Source organism: Erythrolamprus reginae, chromosome 2, assembly GCF_031021105.1.
Source record: "Erythrolamprus reginae isolate rEryReg1 chromosome 2, rEryReg1.hap1, whole genome shotgun sequence".
NCBI classification, from domain to species: Eukaryota; Metazoa; Chordata; class Lepidosauria; order Squamata; family Dipsadidae; genus Erythrolamprus; species Erythrolamprus reginae.
In genome coordinates, this window is record NC_091951.1 from 33,435,852 (window position 1) to 33,457,762 (window position 21,911).

Here is a 21,911-nt window from a genome sequence, read left to right on the forward strand (position 1 = left end):
GCACTCTGCTATCTACTGTGCATCAAGCATTCGCTCTGAGAATATTAATGTCGGAGAGAGACTGTCTAAACCAGTGGGAGGAATCAAGTGGGGAATTAGTCTGGAATCTCTACATAGGCACACATGGAAAAGGTCCAACTCTCCCATTGAATGCCGTCGAACCTTATCCAGAGAAGATTCCTGGGTTATAGGGATAATCAACAAAGTAGCTAATTGAGACATAGAAACATAGAAGACTGGCGGCAGAAAAAGACCTCATGTTCCATCTAGTCTGCCCTTATACACTATTTTCTGTATTTTATCTTAGGATGGATATATGTTTATCCCGGCCATGTTTAAATTCAGTGACTGTGGATTTACCAACCACGTCTGCTGGAAGTTTGTTCCAAGGATCTACTACTCTTTCAGTAAAATAATATTTTCTCATGTTGCTTTTGATCTTTCCCCCAACTAACTTCAGATTGTGTCCCCTTGTTCTTGTGTTCACTTTCCTATTAAAAACACTTCCCTCCTGAACCTTATTTAACCCTTTAACATGTTTAAATTGAACTCTTTGTGTGTGTGTATGGGGGTTCGCAGCTGGCAACTGACTGCAGGTTACTCACAAATCCAATTGAGAGAAAAAACCTCGGACAAGAAACTTGAAAACAACTTTTTCTCTTTGGTGAGACAACCTGGATTTTCTATTTGGTGAGGCAACCCAGATTAAATCCAGGATGACCCTTCTTTTGAAAGCAAAGAAAGAAAGGCAGGCTTCTATGATGCTACATTTCACATGGGTCTGTTATACCAATTCGAACTCATAACGTATTAAGCGTACAAAATATAACCAATAAAAATCACACAACTTGTGCTACATTTCAAAGTGCTGATTCATGAGAAAAAGAAAGCAAGATATATAATGTTGCACTTTTCTTAGGCTAGCAGCAAAGAAGGCAAGATAAGAGTGCTGGAAAGGAAAATGTTGCTAGAGAAACTGGGTCATCATACGTGTCATGCTCAAGGTCTATGCTTTTCGCACGCACATTCCAAGACACTAGTTCCCGCGTTCCCACATGTATGGATCTGGTTGTTTATACCCGAGAATTATTTATTTATTCAATTTTTTTTTATGCCGCCCTTCTCCTTAGACTCAGGGCGGCTTACAACATTTTAGCAATAGCATCCGGGTCCTCATTTTACTCACCGCGGGAGGATGGAAGGCTGAGTCAACCTTGAGCCGGTGATGAGATTTGAACCGCTGACCTGCAGATCTAGTAGTCAGCTTTAGTGGCCTGGCAAGTACTGCACTCTACCCACTGCGCCACCACGGCTCTCTCAATTAGAGAGTTGCTTTCTTCACCACTCACGCAACACGTCTGGACTGTATGTTATTCCTCTCTCTCCCAGCTTACTATATTCCATCACACTAACCAATCTGTCCTGGTTTGCAGAAACGCCAGGAGCCCAAGAAAGGACGCTTGATTGTTTGTGGTCATGGGACTTTAGAGCTGGACGGGATCTCCTGCCTCCTCAGTGATGACCACGGCATGACCTGGTATTACGGGAGACAACCCCTGCATGGGATCCCTTATGGACTGCGGAAGAATTACAGTGACTTTAATCCTGATGAATGCCAGGTCAGTACTAAATGCGAAGGTCACATCTTGACTATTGAGTTTTACGTCTTAGAAAGAATCATAGAAGTCAATGGTTTAGAACGTCACTTGAAGATGGTGGACATTTAAACTTAATTTGGGCAAAATATGAGAGAACCACTGAGTAACCTGTTAAAGAGGAATTTATTTATTTATTCATTCATTCATTGGATTTATATGCTGCCTGGGGTAGCTTACAGCATTTAATAAAAAACAATAAAATTAAATGGCAAATCCAATTAATTAAACTAGATAATTAACCTAAAATCCCCAATATTTTAAAAATTAATTGTACGCATTCAGACCTCAGCCATACATAACATTCAACGGCCAGGCGGCCAAGATCTAATTGCCCCAAGCCTGGCGACATAGGTGAGTTTTAAGACTCTTATGGAAGGCGAGGAGGGTGAGCGCAGTGTGAATTTCTGGAGGGAGCTGATTCCAGAGGTCCAGGTCCCCCAAAGAGAAGGCCCTTCCCCTTGGTCCTGCCAAGCAACATTGTCTGGTTGGTGGGACCTGGAGAAGGCCAACTCTGTGGGACCTAACCCGTCGCTGAGATTCAAACGGCAGAAGGCAGCCCCACAAGTAATCAGGCCTGATGCCATGTAGGGCTTTATAGGTCATTATCAACACTTTGAATTGTGTCCGGAAACCAATCAGCAACCAATGCAGTCCAAAGAGTGTTGGAAAAATATGGGCATGTAGGGAAAGACCCATGACTGCTCTCATGGCTGCATGTTGCACAATTTGAAGTTTCCAAACATTCTTCAAAGGTAGCCACATGGAGAGAGCATTGCAGTAGTCAAATCTCGAGGTGATGAGGGCATGAGCGACTGTGAGTAGAGACTCCCTGTCCAAATAGGGCCATAACAGGTGCACCAGGTGAATTTGGGCAAATGCCCCCCTCGCCACAGCTGAAACATGATGGTCCAAAGTAAGCTGTGGATCGAGGAGGATGACCAAGTTGCGGACCCTCTCCGAAGGGGTCAAAAGTCCCCCCCCCCCCGAGTAATGGATGGACAGATGGAAGCGTCCTTGGGAGGCAGAACCCACAGCCACTCCGTCTTGTCGGGATTGAGCCTGAGCCTCTTAACACTCATCCAGACCCTAACAGCCTTCAGATATTGGCACAATTTGAAAAACAAACTGCGCAAAGCTGAAGGAGATCGTGAGAAAGAAAACCCTATCTTAATTTTGTTTGCTATAATAAGGGACGCAAAATGACCTGGGGCAAGTTTTCAGGATTGTATTCAGTTCTTTGAGGTAGGGCCAGTCAAGAAACAGGCATTGCAGGAATTTCACGAATGCTATTTTATTGTTGTGCGAATATGTATCGTATTTTTCAGAGTGTAATACACACCGGAGTATAAGATGCAGCTTATTTTGGGGGGAGGAAAATGGGGGGGGGAATCTGCCTACCAGGTATTCATCTGGCTAGAGTCCTTTGTCTGGTCAGCTTCAGCATGTCATTTTATGCCCTGGTTAGAGCTGGGGGGGGGGGGGAAATCTTTTTCTGAGAGAGCAGTAATGAAAACAAGCCTGCAAAGATTTAGGGCTGGGAAAAAAGTTTCGAAGCAGCAATGAAAACAAGCCTGCAAGCTGGGAAGATAATTTCCGGTCACAATTCAAAGTGTTGGTTATGACCTTTAAAGCCCTTCATGACACTGGACCAGAATATCTCCGAGACCGCCTGCTGCTGCACGAATCCCAGAGAATAATTAGGTCCCACAGAGTGGGCCTTCTCCAGGTCCCGTCAACTAAACAATGTCGGTTGGCGGGCCCCAGGGGAAGAGCCTTCTCTGTGGCGGCCCCGACCCTCTGAAACCAACTCCCGCCGGAGATTAGAACTGCCTCTACTCTCCTTGCCTTTCGTAAGCTCCTTAAGACCCACCTTTGTCGTCAGGCATGGGGGAACTGAGACATCTCCCCCGGGCATATACAATTTATGAATGGTATGTCTGTATGTATGTTTGTTTAGAAAATGGGGTTTTTTAAATATTTTTAAACTGTAATTTAGATTTGTTGTAAACTGTTTCACTTTGTTGTGAGCCGCCCCGAGTCTGCGGAGAGGGGCGGCATACAAATCTAAATAATAAATAAATAAATAATAAATTAGCATTTTGTTATGGCTGGGGGGAAAAAGCTTTAAAAAGCCACATTCGGAGTATAAGACACACCCAAATTTTCAACCTCTTTTAGGAAGAGGAAAGGTGCGTCTTGTACTCTGAAAAATATGGTAGTCAGTAATGATGAAAGCCCAAACAAATGTCTCTGTATCTAAAACCATTGATGTAAGAGAATCCTTATACTGTACATTGGCAGACTATTTCTAGGGCAATTATGGCGAACCTTTTATTCTGCGGGTGCCAAAAGAGTATGGGCGGGTTCGCCCAGGTTCGCCTGGTGCACCAGTTGCGGCCCTACTTGGACAGGGAGTCATTGCTCACAGTCACTCATGCCCTCATCACCTCGAGGTTCGATTACTGCAACGCTCTCTACATGGGGCTACCTTTGAAAAGTGTTCGGAAACTGCAGAATGCGGCCGCGAGAGCCATCGTGGGGCTTCCTAGATTTGCCCACGTTTCTGCAACACTCCGCGGCCTGCACTGGCTGCCAATCGGTTTCCGGTCACAATTCAAAGTGTAGGTAATGACCTTTAAAGCCCTACATGGCATTGGGCCAGAATACATCCGGAACCGCCTTCTACCGCACGAATCCCAGCGGCCGATAAGGTCCCACAGAGTTGGCCTTCTCCGGGTCCCGTCGATCAAACAATGTCGTTTGGCGGACCCCAGGGGAAGAGCCTTCTCTGTGGCGGCCCCGGCCCTCTGGAATCAACTCCCCCCGGAGACTAGAACGGCCCCCACCCTCCTTGTCTTTCGCAAATTACTCAAGACCCACCTTTGTCGCCAGGCACGGGGGAGTTAGGATATTCCTTCCCCTAGGCCATTACAAGTTATGTATGGTATGTTTGTGTGTATGTTTGGTTTTTATAATAAGGGTTTTTAGTTGTTTTATTAAATTGGATTGTTACATGTTGCTTTTTATCATTGTTGTTAGCCGCCCCGAGTCTGCGGATAGGGGCGGCATACAAATCCAATAAATAATAATAATAATAAATAATAATAATAATGGGCGCGTTCTATTGTGCATGCGCGAGTGCCCACACTCATAATTCAATGCCCGGGGAGGGCAAAAACAGCTTCTTGCACCACCACCCCCAGAGGCCTTCTGGAGGCCAGAAATGACCTCTTTCCCAACTTCTGGTGGGCCCAGTAGGCTCGTGTTTCACCCTACCCAGGTTCCAAAGGCTTCCCTAGAGCCAGGAGAGGGTAAAAATGACCTCCCCCATCCCCCTGGAGGCTCTCTCGAAGCCAAAAACACCCTCCCAGAGCCTCTGTGTGAGCCAAAAATCAGCTGGCTGGCATACACATGCACATTGGAGCTGAGCTAGGGTAATGGCTCGCGTGCCAGCAGATATAGCTCTGCGTGTCACCTGTGGCACCTGTACCATAGGTTCGCCATCACTGTTCTAGGGGCTTGGGCCAAACTGAGGAGTGCATTTTACACTCCTGTGTTTTGATGTGATGACTCAGCTATTTTAACATCAAGTCTCTTCTTTCTCTGAATGGCTCTGTCTATGAGGCTCCGGTGAGGTGGACTCGGCTAATGAACTAACTAACTAGTTAGTTGGGGGAAAGATCAAAAGCAACATGAGAAAATATTATTTTACAGAAAGAGTAGTAGATCCTTGGAACAAACTTCCAGCAGACGTGGTAGATAAATCCACAGTAACTGAATTTAAACATGCCTGGGATAAACATATATCCATCCTAAGATAAAATACAAAAAATAATATAAGGGCAGACTAGATGGACCATGAGGTCTTTTTCTGCCATCAGACTTCTATGTTTCTATGTTTCTAATATTATAGCTAGTCTTTGACACAAGAGTCCAAGATTTCTATTGATAAAGGAGACAGTTGTTGAGTTTTGCCCTGTTTTAGGACCTTTCTTGCCACAGTTGTCTTGTCAAAGCCGACTCTAGGCAGCTTACAATTAAATGACACTTAAGGTTTGTTTCTCTCTGTGGCATAAACCTTGATGGCTGAAGCAAATTGGAGTGTGAGATCTTAACCCAAATGAGGGGAAAAAAGAATATTAGTGTATATCCCAAATGATTTTAATTTCATCCGCAGGCTCGTGTGTTCTGTAGAGTAAAGGTTTTGCTTTAAAAACCATGCTATATATGGCTTAGCAGCCGCGGTATTCATAGAAACAGAGAAGATTGACGGCAGAAAAAGACCTCACTTTCCATCTAGTCTGCCCTTATACTATTTCTTGTATTTTATCTTAGGATGGATATATGTTTATCCCAGTCATGTTTAAATTCAGTTCCTGTGGATTTACCGACTACGTCTGCTGGAAGTTTGTTCCAAGCATCTACTACTCTTTCAGTAAAATAATATTTTCTCACATTATTCAGCCACTTTGGACTGGTTCGGGCTGAACTGGTTCGCAGTTCAGAGAACAGACAAATGTCATCTCTGATTGGCCCTGCTCAATGATGTGCTGCTGCCGGTGCAGGCCACTATATAGAGTGGTAGTAAAATCGAGGATGTGTGTGTCCGGCGTGCGCGTGTATGCCCCCATGTGAAATTTGGCATCTGCATGTATGCAGGAAGCTGAATATTGCACCCGCCACTGGGACCACAGCCGGAGCGGCAGCGATAGGCAGCCCTCCGCTGGCCCCGCCCCCGTGGTTCCCTCTCCCACGCCTCAGCTGCACTAAACCAGTGTTTCCCAACCTTGGCAACTTGAAGATATTTGGACTTCAACTCCCAGAATTCCCCAGCCAGCGAATGCTGGCTGGGGAATTCTGGGAGCTGAAGTCCAGATATCTTCAAGTTGCCAAGGTTGGGAAACACTGCACTAAACAACGGCTCAACTAACCAGCACTGACACCGAGGGCAGTCTTGGAGCACTGCCATGTTTTCAATCCATGCGTGCAAGCAAAGTGCATGTTTGGAAGAAGGTTCTGCACATGCATGGATGAGGCGTCACATTTTTGGTGGTGCTGGGTGAACCGATAGGTAAATTATGTGAGTTTGTGAACCTAGTCGTTGTGGCTCACAAGCCACAGCAATAGAAAGTGTGAGGTCCTACCCAAACACAGAGGAAAAGGAAGAATGTGATTGCTTATCCCAAATCTTCTCAGCTTCTCATCGGTCTCCTTTTCGAACAGCCCTATGAGCTGCCAGATGGCTCCGTGGTGGTGAACGCCCGGAACGAGAATTTCTATCACTGCCGATGTCGCATCGTGGTCCGCAGTTACGACGGTTGCGATACCCTTCCGTTGGAGAACGTGAGATTTGATGAGGGTTTAGTGGATCCCGCAGTGGCTGCAGGAGCTCTTGTTAAATCCGGCCTGGTTTTCTTCACCAATCCAGCCCATCAACAGCTGCGTGAGTAAAAATAATCAAAAGATTGGGATTTTTCTCTGTGTTTATATATTTGTACCTGGGCGTACAAATTGCACAATGCTACCGTTTGCTTAACCTTGGTATATTAGGCCACAATTGACAAAATTCACTCAATTTGCCGGGGATGGGAAATGGTTTTTTAATTCTCTTTCTTTTTTCTTTCCTTCTTTCTTTCTTTCATTCTTTCTTTCTTTCTTTCTTTCGAAACATAGCAACATAGAAGACTGACGGCAAAAAAAGACCTCATGGTCCATCTAGTCTGCCCTTATACTATTTCCTGTATTTTATCTTACAATGGATATATGTTTATCCCAGTCATGTTTAAATTCAGTTACTGTAGATTTACCAACCACATCTGCTGGAAGTTTGTTCCAAAGATCTACTACTCTTTCAGTGAAATAATATTTTCTCACGTTGCTTTTGATCTTTCCCCCAACTAACTTCAGATTGTGTCCCCTTGTTCTTGGGTTCACTTTCCTATTAAAAACACTTCCCCCCTGGACCTTATTTAACCCTTTAACATATTTAAATGTTTCGATCATGTCCCCCCTTTTCCTTCTGTCCTCCAGACTATACAGATTGAGTTCATTAAGTCTTTCCTGATACGTTTTATGCTTAAGACCTTCCACCATTTTTGTAGCCCGTCTTTGGACCCGTTCAATTTTGTCAATATCTTTTTGTAGGTGAGGTCTCCAGAACTGAACACAGTATTCCAAATGTGTTCTCACCAGCGCTCTATATAAGGGGATCTTTCTTTCTTTCTTTCTTTCTTTCTTTCTTTCTTTCTTTCTTTCTTTCTTTCTTTCTTTCTTTCTTTCTTTCTTTCTTTCTTCCTTCCTTCCTTCCTTCCTTCCTTCCTTCCTTCCTTCTTTCTTTCTTTGTTGGATTTATATGCAGCCCCTCTCCAAGGACTTGAGGCAGCTTACAACATATAAAAAAGAACAATAAAATACAACACACTAAATCCAATTAAGTAAAATTAAATAAACTACACTAAAATTGTTTATATTAAAAATTAATCAGACCCATTCAAACAATAACATTTGTTGGCCAGGGGCCTAGGGTCTAATCGCCCCAAGCCTGGCGACATATATGAGTCTTAAGAGTCTTACGGAAGGTGAGGAGGGTGGGGGCAGTGAATCTCCAGGGGGAGCTGATTCCAGAGGGCTGGGGCCCCCACAGAGAAGGCTCTTCCCCTAGGCCCCGCCAAGCAACATTGTCTAGTTGACAGGACCTGGAGAAGGCCGACTCTGTGACTTAACCAGTCGTTTTCCTCTCCCTACACACGATGAAAGAGCTGCAATTGACACAAGACATTTTTGTATCTGTGGTACTTCTTTTCATTGTGCACTTTGCATAACCTTCTGTTAATTCTGTTAAATTTCCCCATTAAACCTTAGAACCAGGTGAAGATCATTACTGTATAAAGGTCAGAGTTGGTTTCCTCATGGTTTGGACCAATTTGCCCGAACCGGTAGCAAACCACTGATGATGTCACAATGACATCATGGAACCAGATTGGTCAGTGCCGGTCCGTGAGTTCTGCCATCTTTTTTTTTTAAATGGGGAGGGATTTATTTATTTATTTATTTATTTGTTTGTTTGTTTATTTATTTATTTATTCGATTTTTATGCCGCCCTTCTTCTTAAACTCAGGGCGGCTTACAACATGTTAGCAATAGCACTTTTTAACAGAGCCAGTATATTGCCCCCACAATCTGGGTCCTCATTGTACCCACCTCGGAAGGATGGAAGGCTGAGTCAACCTTGAGCCGGTGATGAGATTTGAACCGCTGACCTTCAGATCTACAGTCAGCTTCAGTGGCCTGCAGTACAGCACTCTACCTGCTGTGCCACCCCGGCTCACTTTTTTCCTGGGTTTTTTCCTTCTGCACATGCTCAGAAGCCAAATCTCCGCCACTGTGCATTCGTCAATATCTTGGGGGGGGCCCTTTGGGGGGAGGGTTGGGGTTTTTTTGCACAGCCACGCAGCGCAGGAAAAAGCGAACTGACAGCAAGATATGTTAGAACCCACCCCTAATAAAGGTTAATAATCACTAATTGTAACATTCTTATACATATGTATATGTACATACAGGTAGTGTGAAATCTGTCTGGGTGATATTATTTATAACATTTAATTTAGACTCTGCTGCATTAAATACAGCACAGTCTGCAGCAGTTAAAAATGGTTTTTCCAAACCAAAAGGTTGTCTCTATGTATATGTAATATATATGTAATAATTATTAAAAGGAAGATATTCCTTTTCATATTATGTATAAGCTGCAAACCAATCACACCACTTTTTAGGTGGTGCAGACACTAAGCAATGATACCAAATATTCCATGTATAAAGCAAGATGCTTTATTCTTTTTTCTATGTGTATGTTGTGTATATATTGTTATTTTGTTGTCTTTTGTTATCTGTTTTAATGTATATATTTAATAAAGTCTTTTTTTTTAATGGTTTTTCCAATCTTAAAACAGCAGATTTAACTAGCCAGCCAGCTATGTGTCGCCTAGGATTTTCTGCATTAGATTACCTTGATCACCAAGAAATTAAGGCATGCTCAGGGTCATCTGAATAGCACAAATGAGTGTGTAACCTTCTTGGAACTGTTGAAAGGATTGTGTTGTAAACAGGAAATAGGTGGTGTCATATTCCTCCCCCTCTGTGGAGAATATCCAGAATATGGTCATTCTGTCTTCAAAAGAGTGACACCCTGTTAAAAATGTGCAAATATTTCTAAAGCGGTGTTTCTCAACTTTGGAAACTTTTAAGATATACAAACTTTTAACTCCCAGCCTGCTGGCTGGGGAATTCTGGGAGTTGAAGTCCAACATTTCTGAACATTTGCAAGTTTAAGAGATATAAGTGGTCCTCAATTTACAACCATGTATTTAGTGACTGTTTGACGTAACCAATTTATAAGCTGGACACTGAATTTTTTTTTTCTTTTCCATTGCAGGGGTCAACCTGACGTTGCGCTGGAGTTTCACCAACGGGTCTTCTTGGTGGAAAGAACCCTTGCTGATCTGGAGAGGTTCCAGTGGCTATTCCTCCATGACCACCTTGGAGGGAAATTATCCATGGGACGACAACTGCCTCTTTGTCATTTACGAGAAGGGCGAGGTCGAATATACAGAAAGTATCTCTGTGGCCAAAATTAGCCTCAACGGGCAACTCTGACGCTCCTTTCTTGAGCATCTTAAACATTCACAAAGTTTGCCATGGTAGGGAAAGAAAAATGTATGCTTGGACTGGGGAGAAACCAAACAAACTGGTGTTTTGAGGATCTAAAGAATGTAATTGAAGGACATGGGTAGAGAGCTTGGGCATGTTCCAGCAGAAGTTGGGTTGGCTAAAGAGGACCACATATTTATTTTCTGTTCATGGCCTGCATTTCTTTGTGCCTGCCCAATTGGGCAAACCCACCACCTCCAAAACTCTCTTATTATTTCTTTCTGACTTTCTGAGGTTGAATCTGTTTTCCTGTGTTTTTCCTCACATTTATGAGTGTGTACAGATTTATAGAAATTGTGGGTAGATCAGGTAGGGATGGGCAGATCCCTGGAACGAAACACAAAGGCAGACTCGGTCAGATTTCTGAAGAATAAATTTATGCACTTTCAACTGACTTTCTGAACAATAAAATGGAATCAAGGGCAGAAGGCGTCACTTGCTGGACCCCAAAAACCTACGTTGATGCACATGAGAGTTCACAAGCGGTGTGTGTGGGAAAGTACACCCATTTTTCTTCTGCGTTGCCAACATCCGTGATTTCCAAACAATGTATTTAAAACCCATTTCCCCATTTTTCTGATGGGACAAGTTGCCTGTACGGCTTATAAAAACATTGGAACATCAATTTTTAAAGCACAAAAGCGGGGGGGGGGGGAATAAGCAGGGGACAGTTTTGAGGTAAAAATATTTATAGGGGTTCTCAGTCATCCAGGTCATGGTTGTCCCAAAGGTGCTTTGTCAAGAGGCAATAATTGGACTTTGTTTTTCCTGGCAAGAAGCTTCTTCAGTTCTGGGTTGTAAAAAATATTCTTTGCTGAAATGACTTCTCTGCATCTGCTATTTCTCTGCTGATGGATTGCAAGAGTGCAAAATCCATGGGTTCTTTGAGCCCACCCCCTCCAAAAAAACTCCGCCCCTTAGTTTTTACTCCTCCAGTACCTCAAGATCAGCAAAATGGCGGCCTGTATTTTAAAGATGGATTTTGGGTGGTTTGTAGGCCATTTTTACTCTAAAATGTTTGCCAAAGGTGTTAAACTTGAGAAATGCTGCTGTAACCAGTCAGAGTGCTCACCCTGGTTTATATTTTAATGATTAATCTTCATGGATGTACTGTATTTCTTTACTCCATAAAGTTGGAATAGAGGATAATCTGCACACATTTTGCTTCTTTTCATTGATGCATCCCTTTGTGAGTCAATTTTTAGAACGTAGGCCTCTATTTAATGTCCTCTATAAAGTCCATATTGTGACTGTGTGAATCCGTTTAGCCCTCCAGAGAATAATTTTTTTTGCCTTTCCTTTAATATGCAATCTTGTTTGAGGGGCCAAGTTTTGGGAAATTGATTTTTAAAAAAATTATTAGTGTGATAGTCATTTTATTTTCAACATTTTTTAACTGATTGATTATAAAGCATCGTCTTTTTTGATGTGGGTGTTAGGAGCTGAAAACAACTAGGTAGCAGATAATTAGTCAAGCAATTCTAATACCCTGGTGGGTGGCCAGCTTGTTTCCAATCTCCAAATTCTTTTCATCATTTAAAAGAAGATTAAGCCAGTAATTCCTGACACCAGAACCAACCATACAAGAGTGGATGCAGCTAATAAAGCTACAAAGCTCACCTTGAGCTCCAGGCAACACTCAGGTAACATAATTGGTGTCACGAAGCTGATTCTGGGAAAAAAGAGATCTGAGCTCAAGGACATGATGTACGCTATAGATTGTACACGCACTCGTCAGAAGCGTCATGGAATAAAGCTTTAGTAGTTGATAACTCCAATAAGGCCTCTTCCGCCCATTTTGAAGATGAACAAATTACAGGGTGGGGATAGCTTGATCCAGGCGTACTAACTTTTATTTAGTAATTTATGGGCTCAGATTTTTACACCACCACATCTTAGGAGAGCTTCGGCCACAGCCAATAAGAGCAAATCCTTCCAAAATGTCCTCTGAAGAAACTACAACACATAATAAAGTGTCTTAAGGAAGGAAAACTCAAAAAGGAGAGGGGAAAGAACCATTATTTCTACCATAGCAATTTTATTTATTTATTTTGATTTGTTTATGTAGCTTGCCTTTTCAATTTTGATTTTTATGAGGAGTGCCTTTATCCAGATGTTGGAAGTAAACTCTCTTCAGTTCCTGGAAGATTACTAAATATGTAAATAAAAGGTGAATGAAATTAATGAAATGTGATTCCTTTTGTTAAATAAGCAGACGTTTATCTCACATTTCAGCTCTCTTGAGCCATAACTTCTATTGTATATATTTTGTGTATAAACTTCCCCACGCCTTTGGAGAAATTAATTAAAAGGCTTAGTATTTATTTTTTAAAACTACAATATTTTAATTGCTGACTGGGAGGCCCTGACAGACTTTTTGGTGAAATTGAGGGGGTGAACATTCCTTATGATTTGTTTGATTAGGAAAGATGGATAATAGAAAAAAGTAAGTATGAGGTAATTTTGTGTTATAATTATTATGTTATAATAATGTGTTATAATAATCGTAAAGAAAATTGGAAACCTACTTATCTTTTCTTTCTTTACTTTTGGATTGTTCTCTGTTCTTTTCCCCTTTTCCTTTAAATTAGTTCTTGTTAGTTTTTAATACTCTGTTTAAAATAGCTAATTAAAAAATAAAGTGTGTTTTTAAAAGTGTGAGTGCATCATTCCCATTTGGGTGGAAATTAATTCAGAGAAGCAACCTAGAACTGAGAAGAAATTTCCTGACAGTTAGAACAATTAATCAGTGGAACAACGTGGTGCCAGAAGTCGTGAATGCTCCAACACTGGAAGTTTTTAAGAAGAGATTGGACAACCATTTGTTGGAAATGGCACTTGAAAAGTATCCAGATTTCAGAAGCTTCACCTGGTTCAAAATGCAGTGGCCTAAATTTGCACATGTGTCACCACTTTTGAGGGCACTATATTGGCTGCGGATTTGTCTCCAAGGTGCTAGTTGTCATCTTTAAAGCCCTAACCATTTATTTGGGAAGCCATCTTTTCCCAATTATACTTGACCCATCAGACCGAAGAGAGGTTATGTTGCTTGTCCTATTTCTTAAGGAGGTCCATCTGGTGGGATCAAGAAAAAGGGCCTTCTCAGTGGTAGCCCCTTCCCTGTAGGACATCATCACTCCAGAATGTCTCAAAGGTTGCTTTTTCCAAGAAGCAACGAGTTTTTTTCTTTAAAGACATAATAATAATAATAATAATAATAATAATAATAATATATTAGATTTGTATGACACCCCTCTGCAGACTCGGGGTGGCTCACAGCAATAATAATAACAATATATAATGTAACAAATCTAATATTAAAAGAAAGGAGCTAAACATTACGCTTCTGATTTTAAAAATTCAGATCGAACAGGATCTGAATGGAATCTGGGGAATGGAAGGATTTATACTCCTTGTAGACAGCTGGTCATTTGCATTCTTTTAGAGAGTCATTGACGCCAATTTGAGGTTCATCCATGCCCTCAGGGTCACCTGAGAAGTGCAAATGGGTGCGGAGCCTTTGAACTGCTGAAAGGACTATACAGTGTTACCTCTACTTAAGAACTTAATTCCTTCCATGACCAGGTTCTTAAGTAGAAACATTCTTAAGTAGAAGCAATTTTTCCCATAGGAATCAATGTAAAAGCAAATAATGCATGCAAACCCATTAGGAAAGAAATAAAAGCTTGGAATTTGGGTGGGAGGAGGAAGAGGAGGAGGACAGTCGCTGCCAAAGGAAGAAGGTGAGGTGAGCACCCCCTTTTACCTTTCCCGTCCAGACTCTCCAGGAGGCAACCTCGTGCTGGGTGTATGGGAGGCAGCACGAGGGAGTCACCACAGCGAAGTGGTTTATTCCCTCTCCAAACACCCAGAGAAAGGGCTCTGGGCTGCCAAAGCCTCCTTCAGTGCCACTGAAAGATCCTCTGGCAGCCCAGAAAAGCCCGAGATGGCCGGGATTAAAGGGGGAATGGCAGGAAACTGGCCGGGACTTTGTGCCACTCTCAAATTTCCTGGGAAATTTTTCCGGGCTCGGGTTCTTAAGTAGAAAATAGTTCTTAAGAAGAGACCCAGTTCTTATCTAGAAAATTTCTTAAGTAGAGGCGTGCTTAAGTAGAGGAACCACTGTTTCTTAGTTGAGATAGATCAGGGGTCTCCAACCTTAGCATCTTTAAGACTTGTGGGCTTCAACTCCCAGAACGCCTCAGCCAGTTTTGCATCCCCTCGCAGGATTTTGTTTCCTGCGCATGTACAGAAGCAAGATCTCACTGGGGAGGGGGGCGTGCACCCACCAATCACCCTAAGCTCAACGGGCAGCGCATCGGTAGCAGCATCCTTTGGCTGGTTCTAGCTGTATCTTGCCAACAATCAAGCAGTGTGCCACAAGGGTCTGTTCTGAGTCCTATTCTTTTTAATATGTTTGTGAGTGACATAGGGGAAGGTTTGGTAGGGAAGGTTTGCCTATTTGCCGATGACTCTAAAGTGTGCAATAGGGTTGATATTTCTGGAGGCGTCTGTAATATGGTAAATGATTTAGCTTTACTAGATAAATGGTCAAAGCAATGGAAACTGCAGTTTAATGTTTCCAAATGTAAAATAATGCACTTGGGGAAAGGAATCCTCAATCTGAGTATTGTATTGGCAGTTTTGTGCTAGCAAAAACTTCAGAAGAGAAAGACTTAGGGGTAGTGATTTCTGACAGTCTCAAAATCGGTGAGCAGTGTGGTTGGGCGGTAGAAAAAGCAAGTAGGATGCTTGGCTGCATAGCTAGACCTATAACAAGCAGGAAGAGGGAGATTGTGACCCCGCTGTATAGAGCGCTGGTGAGACCACAATTGGAATACTGTTTTCAGTTCTGGAGATCTCACCTACAAAAAGATATTGACAAAATTGAACGGGTCCAAAGACGGGCTACAAAAATGGTGGAAGGTCTTAAGCATAAAACGTATCAGGAAAGACTTAATGAACTCAATCTGTATAGTCTGGAGGACAGAAGGGAAAGGGGGGACATGACCGAAACATTTGTTAAGGGGTTAAATAAGGTTCAGGAGGGAAGTGTTTTTAATAGGAAAGTGAACACAAGAACAACGGGACACAATCTGAAGTTAGTTGGGGGAAAGATCAAAAGCAACATGAGAAAATATTATTTTACTGAAAGAGTAGTAGATCCTTCCATCAGACGTGGTTGGTAAATCCACAGTAACTGAATTTAAACATGCCTGGGATAAACATATATCCACCCTAAGTGTTGGTCATCACTTATAAAGCCCTTCATGGCACCGGACCAGGGTATTTATGAGACCGCCTTCTGCCACATGAATCCCAGCGACCGGTTAGGTCCCACAGAGTGGGTCTTCTCCGGCTCCCATCAACCAAACAATGTCATTTGGCGGGGCCCAGGGGAAAAGCCTTCTTTGTGGCGGCCCCAGCCCTCTGGAACCAACTCCCCCCAGATATTAGAATTGCCCCCACCCTCCTCACCTTTTGTAAGCTCCTTAAAATCCACCTCTGCTGTCAGGCATGGGGGAACTGAGATATTCTTTCCCCCTAGGCCTTTACAATTCATGCATGGTATGTTTGTATGTATGGATGTGTGGTTTTACAATAAGGGTTTTTTAGTTGTTTTAATATTGGATTTACATGCTGGTTTTTTCTTACTGTTGTTAGCCGCCCCGAGTCTACGGAGAGGGGCGGCATACAAATCCAATAAATAAATAAAGGAATGAATGAATGAATGAATAAATAAATGATAAAATACAGAAAATAGTATAAGGGCAGACTAGATGGATCATGAGGTCTTTTTCTGCTGTCAGTCTTCTATGTTTCTATCAAGCAGCAGAAACACTGGAGTGGTGGGGCACTAGGACCTTGAAGTGCTCTGCTCGGAAGTGGTACCCGCTCTTGCTCGAGGCAGAAGGCATCACCAGAGCTTCTTGCAGCAGCATCGTTGCTACGCATCTATTGCTCCAGAAATATGGCCAGCCAGACCCAGGGAATTCAGCAGCTGCTGCAGGCGGAGAAGAGGGCGGCAGAGAAGGTGGGAGAGGCTCGAAAACGTGAGTTGGAGCTCCCGGTTTTAAGGAAGGTGCTGGTTGAGAAGCGGGGTGGATGTTGACAAGCAGAGTGCCCACGTTTTGAAGTGGAAAATGGCAGCATCTTACAGTTTCTCCCGGAGAGGAATGGCAAGGGACTTGAAAGGTCATTTCTGCTTTGACCTTGGACTTCTTTGTCTCCATCCCAGGAAAGGCCAGGCGGCTGAAGCAGGCCAAGGAAGAAGCCCAGGCTGAAATTGAGCAGTACCGCTTGGAACGCGAGAGAGAATTCCAGCAAAAACAACAAGCGGTGAGATAAAGGGGTTGGGGCTTACTTAGCCTTGGGGTGATGAAAAACATAGGAAGGGTGGGGAGGTGGATAAAAGATGAGGAGGGGATGTGGATGATGGAATCGGGGCTTCTAATAAGCCTGATGGGAATTTTGGAGAGAAGGGAGAGAGAAAGGGTGTTACAGAGGTCTGGATAGTACTGGAGTTGGCCTTTATAATTTCCATTGCAATTTTGCTTGTCAGACAGTCACAAAAAGATGGTCACATGAGCTCGGGACACTGCAACCGTCATAGTCTGGAGGACAAAATGGAAAGGGGGGAGATGATCGAAACATTTAAATATGTTAAAGGGTTAAATAAGGTTCAGGAGGGAAGTGTTTTTAATAGGAAAGTGAACACAAGAACAAAGGGACACAATCTGAGGTTAGTTGGGGGAAAGATCAGAAGCAACGTGAAAAAATATTATTTTACTGACAGAGTAGTAGATGCTTGATACAAACTTCCAGCAGACGTGGTTGGTAAATCCCCAGTAACTAAATTTAAACATGCCTGGGATAAACATATATCCATCCTAAGATAAAATACAGGAAATAGGACAAGGGCAGACTAGATGGACCATGAGGTCTTCTTCCGCCATCAATCTTCTATGTTTCTATCTGATGGCTTTTGATTAGCTGTGGATCTTATGGAATTGGAAATCGGATTTATTTATTTAGTTACTTGGGGGAAAGATTAGAGGTAACGTGAGAAAATATTATTTTACTGAAAGAGTAGTAGAAGCTTGGAACAAACCTCCAGCAGACGTGGTTGGTAAATCCACAGTAACTGAATTTAAACATGCCTGGAATATACCATACTGTGTATCCATCCTAAAATAAAATACAGGAAATACAGTAGTATAAGGGTAGACTGGATGGAGCATGAGGTCTTTTTCTGCTGTCAGCTGTCAAGCATCTGAATGTGACTCATGTGATTATGGATCATAAATGCGAAAAATGGCCACAAATCACTTTTTTAAGTGCCATTGTAACTTTGAATGATCATTAAGTCAGCTGTTGTAAGTTGAGGATTAACTGTACATGTAGGAGCTCAAATTGGGTACTTGGTGGAAGCTAAATGAGCAGAGTGTACGTTTCTTTGACAGGTCCTTGGTGCTCTTTGAGTTTCGTTATTTTCATGCAGACATTTCATTGCCCAAACTAGGTAACATCATCAGTATTAGTAGTCTAACTATCTCCTACCACAACTACTAGCACTGAGGATGCCACCTATTTTTGATAATGAAATGTCTACAAAAAAATAACCAAGCTCAGAGAGCTCCAAGGACCCCTTGTTTCAATCATGAGTTGCATATACTGTACTGTATTCCTCTTTATTGGTACATTTCTTTAAAAAAAACAGTCCTTATTAAATATATATGTAAATAAATATAAATATATATGTAAAAAAAGACAAACAAAAAAATCAGACGTACAAACACAATGTGATACAATGTGATATCAAAACAATTTAAGCAATTTAAAACCAACAAAACAGTTTAAAAAAACATGCAGTAAGACCAGAATGGTAGGCACAATGGTGCGCTTATGCATGCCACTTACAGACCTTTTAGGAATGGTGTGAGGTCGACAGTAGGTTAACATTTTGGGGGTTTGGGAAAGAAACCACAGAGTCGGGTAGTGAATTCTAGGCATTAATCACGCTGCTGCTGAAGTCATATATTTTCTGCAGTCGAGTTTGGAGCAGTTTACATTAAGTTTGAATCTATTGCGTACTCCTGTATTGTTGCAGTTGAAGCTGAAGTAGCCATTGACAGGTAGGACAGATGATTTTATGAACTACATTTAGATCGGTTCGAAAGCAACGTAATTCTAAGTTGTGTTAAGTTTTGGAAAAACCTTGATCCCCCCCCCCCCTTCTTCTCTAGGCTCTGGGCTCGCAGGGGAATCTGTCCGCAGAAGTGGAGGCTCAGACCCGCAAAAAGCTGCAAGCGATGCACGGAGGGCAGGCTCGGGGCAAGGACCAGGTCTTGCGTCACCTTCTCACTACTGTATGGAACGTGCAGCCTCAAATTCACGCCAATTACCGACTGGCTGTCTAAAGGGCCTAGTACCCCTGCCTGCAATTGACTGGTGGACTTCTGATGTACTGTACTCCTTATATTCTCTACACCAGTGTTTCCCAACCTTGGCAACTTGAAGATATTTGGACTTCAACTCCCAGAATTCCCCAGCCAGCGAACGCTGGCTGGGGAATTCTGGGAGTTGAAGTCTAAATATCTTCAAGTTGCCAAGGTTGGGAAACACTGCTGTACACAATACACTTTAGATGCCCAAATACCCAAGTCCCCTATTTCCACCTATAACACTTATGAATCCTACAGGTCTAACATCCTGTGCTACCTGATGCTTCCCATTCATCCTTTCTCCTTCTTATATTATATCTTGAATTAAGGCTGTGAATTGCATTTGATAGTCTGAGTAATCCATTATGCCCAAAAGATGCAAAAGCAATCCATCAACTTTCTATTTGTTACTGGACACTGATCTCCCACTACATACAAAGGCACACATCTGTTTTCAAAGTACATCTATAGATTATTATTGTTGTTGTTGTTGCTGCTGCTGCTGCTGTTATTATTATTATTATTAATTAGATTTGTATGCCACCCTTCTCCAAAGACTCGGGGCAGCTCACAAGATACAATACAAACAATACAACAACAAATCTAATCAATTAAGATTTAAGATTTATTAGATTTGTTTGCCACCCCTCTCCAAAGACTCGGGGCGGCTCACAACAACAACAATACAATTCATAGAATACAAATCCAATAGAGTTAAAAAATGACATTTAAAACCCATAGATATTAAAAGCAATCATTACTGCACAATCACACCATTCTCATATATTACAGTCAGGAAAAAAGGTGGTGGTGGGGGGAAGAGATAGTTATTCTCCCCATGCCTGGCAACATAGATAGATACAAACTAAAATCCCAATATATTAAAATCAGTCAGCCAATTCATTCACAACCACACATCTCATTTAGTAAACAGGAGGGGCTTGATCTAATTGCCCCATGCCTGATGACATAAATGAGTCTTAAGACTCTTGCGAAAGATGAGAAGGATGGGGGCAGTGCAAATCTCTGGAGGGAGCTGATTCCAGAGGGCCGATATTGTCTGATCGACGGGACTCGGAGAAGGCCAACTCTGTGGGACCTAACCAGTCGCTGGGATTCATGCGGCAGAAGGCGGTCCCATAATAGATTATTCTCTATTCCTTAGGATTACAGGTAGTCCTCAATTTACAACCATAATCGAGCCCACAATTACAGTTTTACCTGTGACCTGATTTTATTATATATATATATTTGCTATGGTCATTATGCAAATGCTGTGGTCATAAAGTTAACCCACTATTTGCTATCTCATTTTTTCCCCCTGGAAGTAAACTGGAAGCGAATGCCGGTTTCCAACAAAACAAGCCCATTGTAACTCATGCTTACACAACCACAAGCACAGTGCAATGAGCGATAAGCAAGCCAATTGGGTAGCACCCAAAATGTGATCATGTGGCCACCTCTGTGTGCATGCTAACTTTGAATCCAGATTGTCATTTTTTCAGGGTCTGTCGGAATTTTGAACAGTCGTTAAGCATCTGGACATAAGTGGAGGATTATCTGTAGTAGTTTTCAGGTTTTAGGCTTAGTTTTCATTTTTAAAGAGGCTGTAAATTCTGAACAGCTGATCCCTCCAAAACAATCCACTTTCTTTCACAAATCCAGAGCAAGATCTTTCCTTCTGTATTACACAACCTTGTGACATGAAAAGGTATGTGTGCAAATGTGAAGGTTGCAAAATTAACCTTGTGTCACCTGCTACATGTATTTGTGTGCTGAGACTGAGAGGTTCTGCTTCCTTGTACCTTGCTTAATTTGTTTCTTTCCTATGGTCTTGACAATCCTGTTTATTTGTAACTGAACAGTTCAATAAAAGAGGCAGGCAGTTAAATAAGGGAGGAGAAATGTAGTGTTTTGTTTTTCTTGACAATTCTACAGCAGGAGCGATCATGATACAGATATAGCCTTCAACATACGACCGCAATGGAGCCCAGAATTTACATCATTATGGGATAAGTTTGTTTAATATTGCCCCATTTTATGACTTTTCTTCCCACATTTGTTAAGTGAATCACTGCAGTAGTTAAATTAGTCACTTGGTTGTTAAGTGAATCTGGTTTTCCCCTGGACTTTGCTTGTCAGAAGTTCGCAAAAGGGGGAGGGGTGGCACGTGACTCCGTGAAACGTCATAAATGTAAATCAAATGTAAATCATGTGATCATTAGCACGCTGCAATAGTCATAGGCGTGTAAAATGGCCATCCATCACTTTTTTCAGTGCCGTTGTAATTTTGAATGGTCGCTAAACGAACTGTTGTATATTGAGGACAATCGGCGGTGGTTGGTTTAATTAAACCACGTCAACAGGATGCTCCTTCCAACAGAACAAGATACAGTGTTCCCTTGTTTATCGCGGCTGTTACATTCCAGGACCACCCACGATAAACAAAAATCCGCGTACAGGGAACACTGTAAACGTAAAACAGTAAGCGATTTTTGAGAAGTGGAGAGGGAACATAAAACAATAAGTTTTAGATTCGCACAATAAAAAGAATCCTAAAATGTATTTTGGGTAACGTTTTAACACCATACGATTCAATAAAACTTTCTCCGGAGCAAGAAGTGGCTATCGAGGCGAAAACAGTATTATTGCGCTACCACTGAGGTCCCGCCACGAGGAAGGAAGTGAGATTCTCCTATAAACTACAGCAGGGCTTGTTGGTATGTCTCGGTGCAGCTCTGTGTGAAACCTTAGACATATATTCAGCAGAGTTATAGCAGTGGTGTAGATATGTGGTCCAGCCAGTAAAAGACACAGACGTAGTATTTAACAAAGTATTATTTACAAATATTAACAACAGAGTACAAACCACACACAGCTACTCTCAAAGATAACTCCCTCCATAGGGAATGGTACTGGCGCCCTCTTATGGCCAAACTAGTCAAAGCTCTTAAAGACATATTACATCTTTACAGTCACAGACTACCATTGGTCGTTTACTATATGGCAACCCCAAAACAGGGCGGTCGAGACCTGTAAGAATTCAAGAGCAGCACCGGAAAGCATGGAAAGCCCTCTCCGGAGTTCCCAAAATCCTGCTTCC

General features: G+C 42.3%; 2 protein-coding genes across 2 annotated transcripts in view; both read left to right on the plus strand.

The window, feature by feature from the left end:
* The window catches only part of NEU1 (neuraminidase 1), a 34,013-nt gene extending 20,994 nt beyond the window's left edge, over positions 1–13,019 (plus strand). Inside the window, exons 4-6 of the mRNA XM_070737655.1 lie at positions 1,434–1,619; positions 6,882–7,101; positions 10,090–13,019. Of these exons, the coding sequence (XP_070593756.1) occupies positions 1,434–1,619; positions 6,882–7,101; positions 10,090–10,310 (627 nt within the window). The 3' untranslated portion in view covers positions 10,311–13,019. The remainder of the gene's footprint in view (positions 1–1,433; positions 1,620–6,881; positions 7,102–10,089) is intronic.
* A 3,274-nt stretch (positions 13,020–16,293) lies between these two features.
* Positions 16,294–18,860, plus strand: ATP6V1G2 (ATPase H+ transporting V1 subunit G2). Its single transcript, XM_070737659.1, has 3 exons — positions 16,294–16,417; positions 16,603–16,703; positions 18,611–18,860. The coding sequence occupies exons 1-3, from the start codon at positions 16,336–16,338 to the stop codon at positions 18,782–18,784; spliced, it is 357 nt and encodes a 118-aa protein (XP_070593760.1). The 5' UTR covers positions 16,294–16,335; the 3' UTR covers positions 18,785–18,860.
* The last annotated feature ends 3,051 nt before the right edge of the window (positions 18,861–21,911 follow it).

Bases quoted from the DNA above. Each gene is read 5' to 3' on its own strand.
- ATP6V1G2 (XM_070737659.1), top strand. From the start codon at position 16,336: ATGGCCAGCCAGACCCAGGGAATTCAGCAGCTGCTGCAGGCGGAGAAG. The intron at 16,418-16,602 runs GTGAGTTGGAGC...TCTCCATCCCAG, and splicing joins GGTGGGAGAGGCTCGAAAAC to GAAAGGCCAGGCGGCTGAAG. The intron at 16,704-18,610 runs GTGAGATAAAGG...CTTCTTCTCTAG, and splicing joins TCCAGCAAAAACAACAAGCG to GCTCTGGGCTCGCAGGGGAA.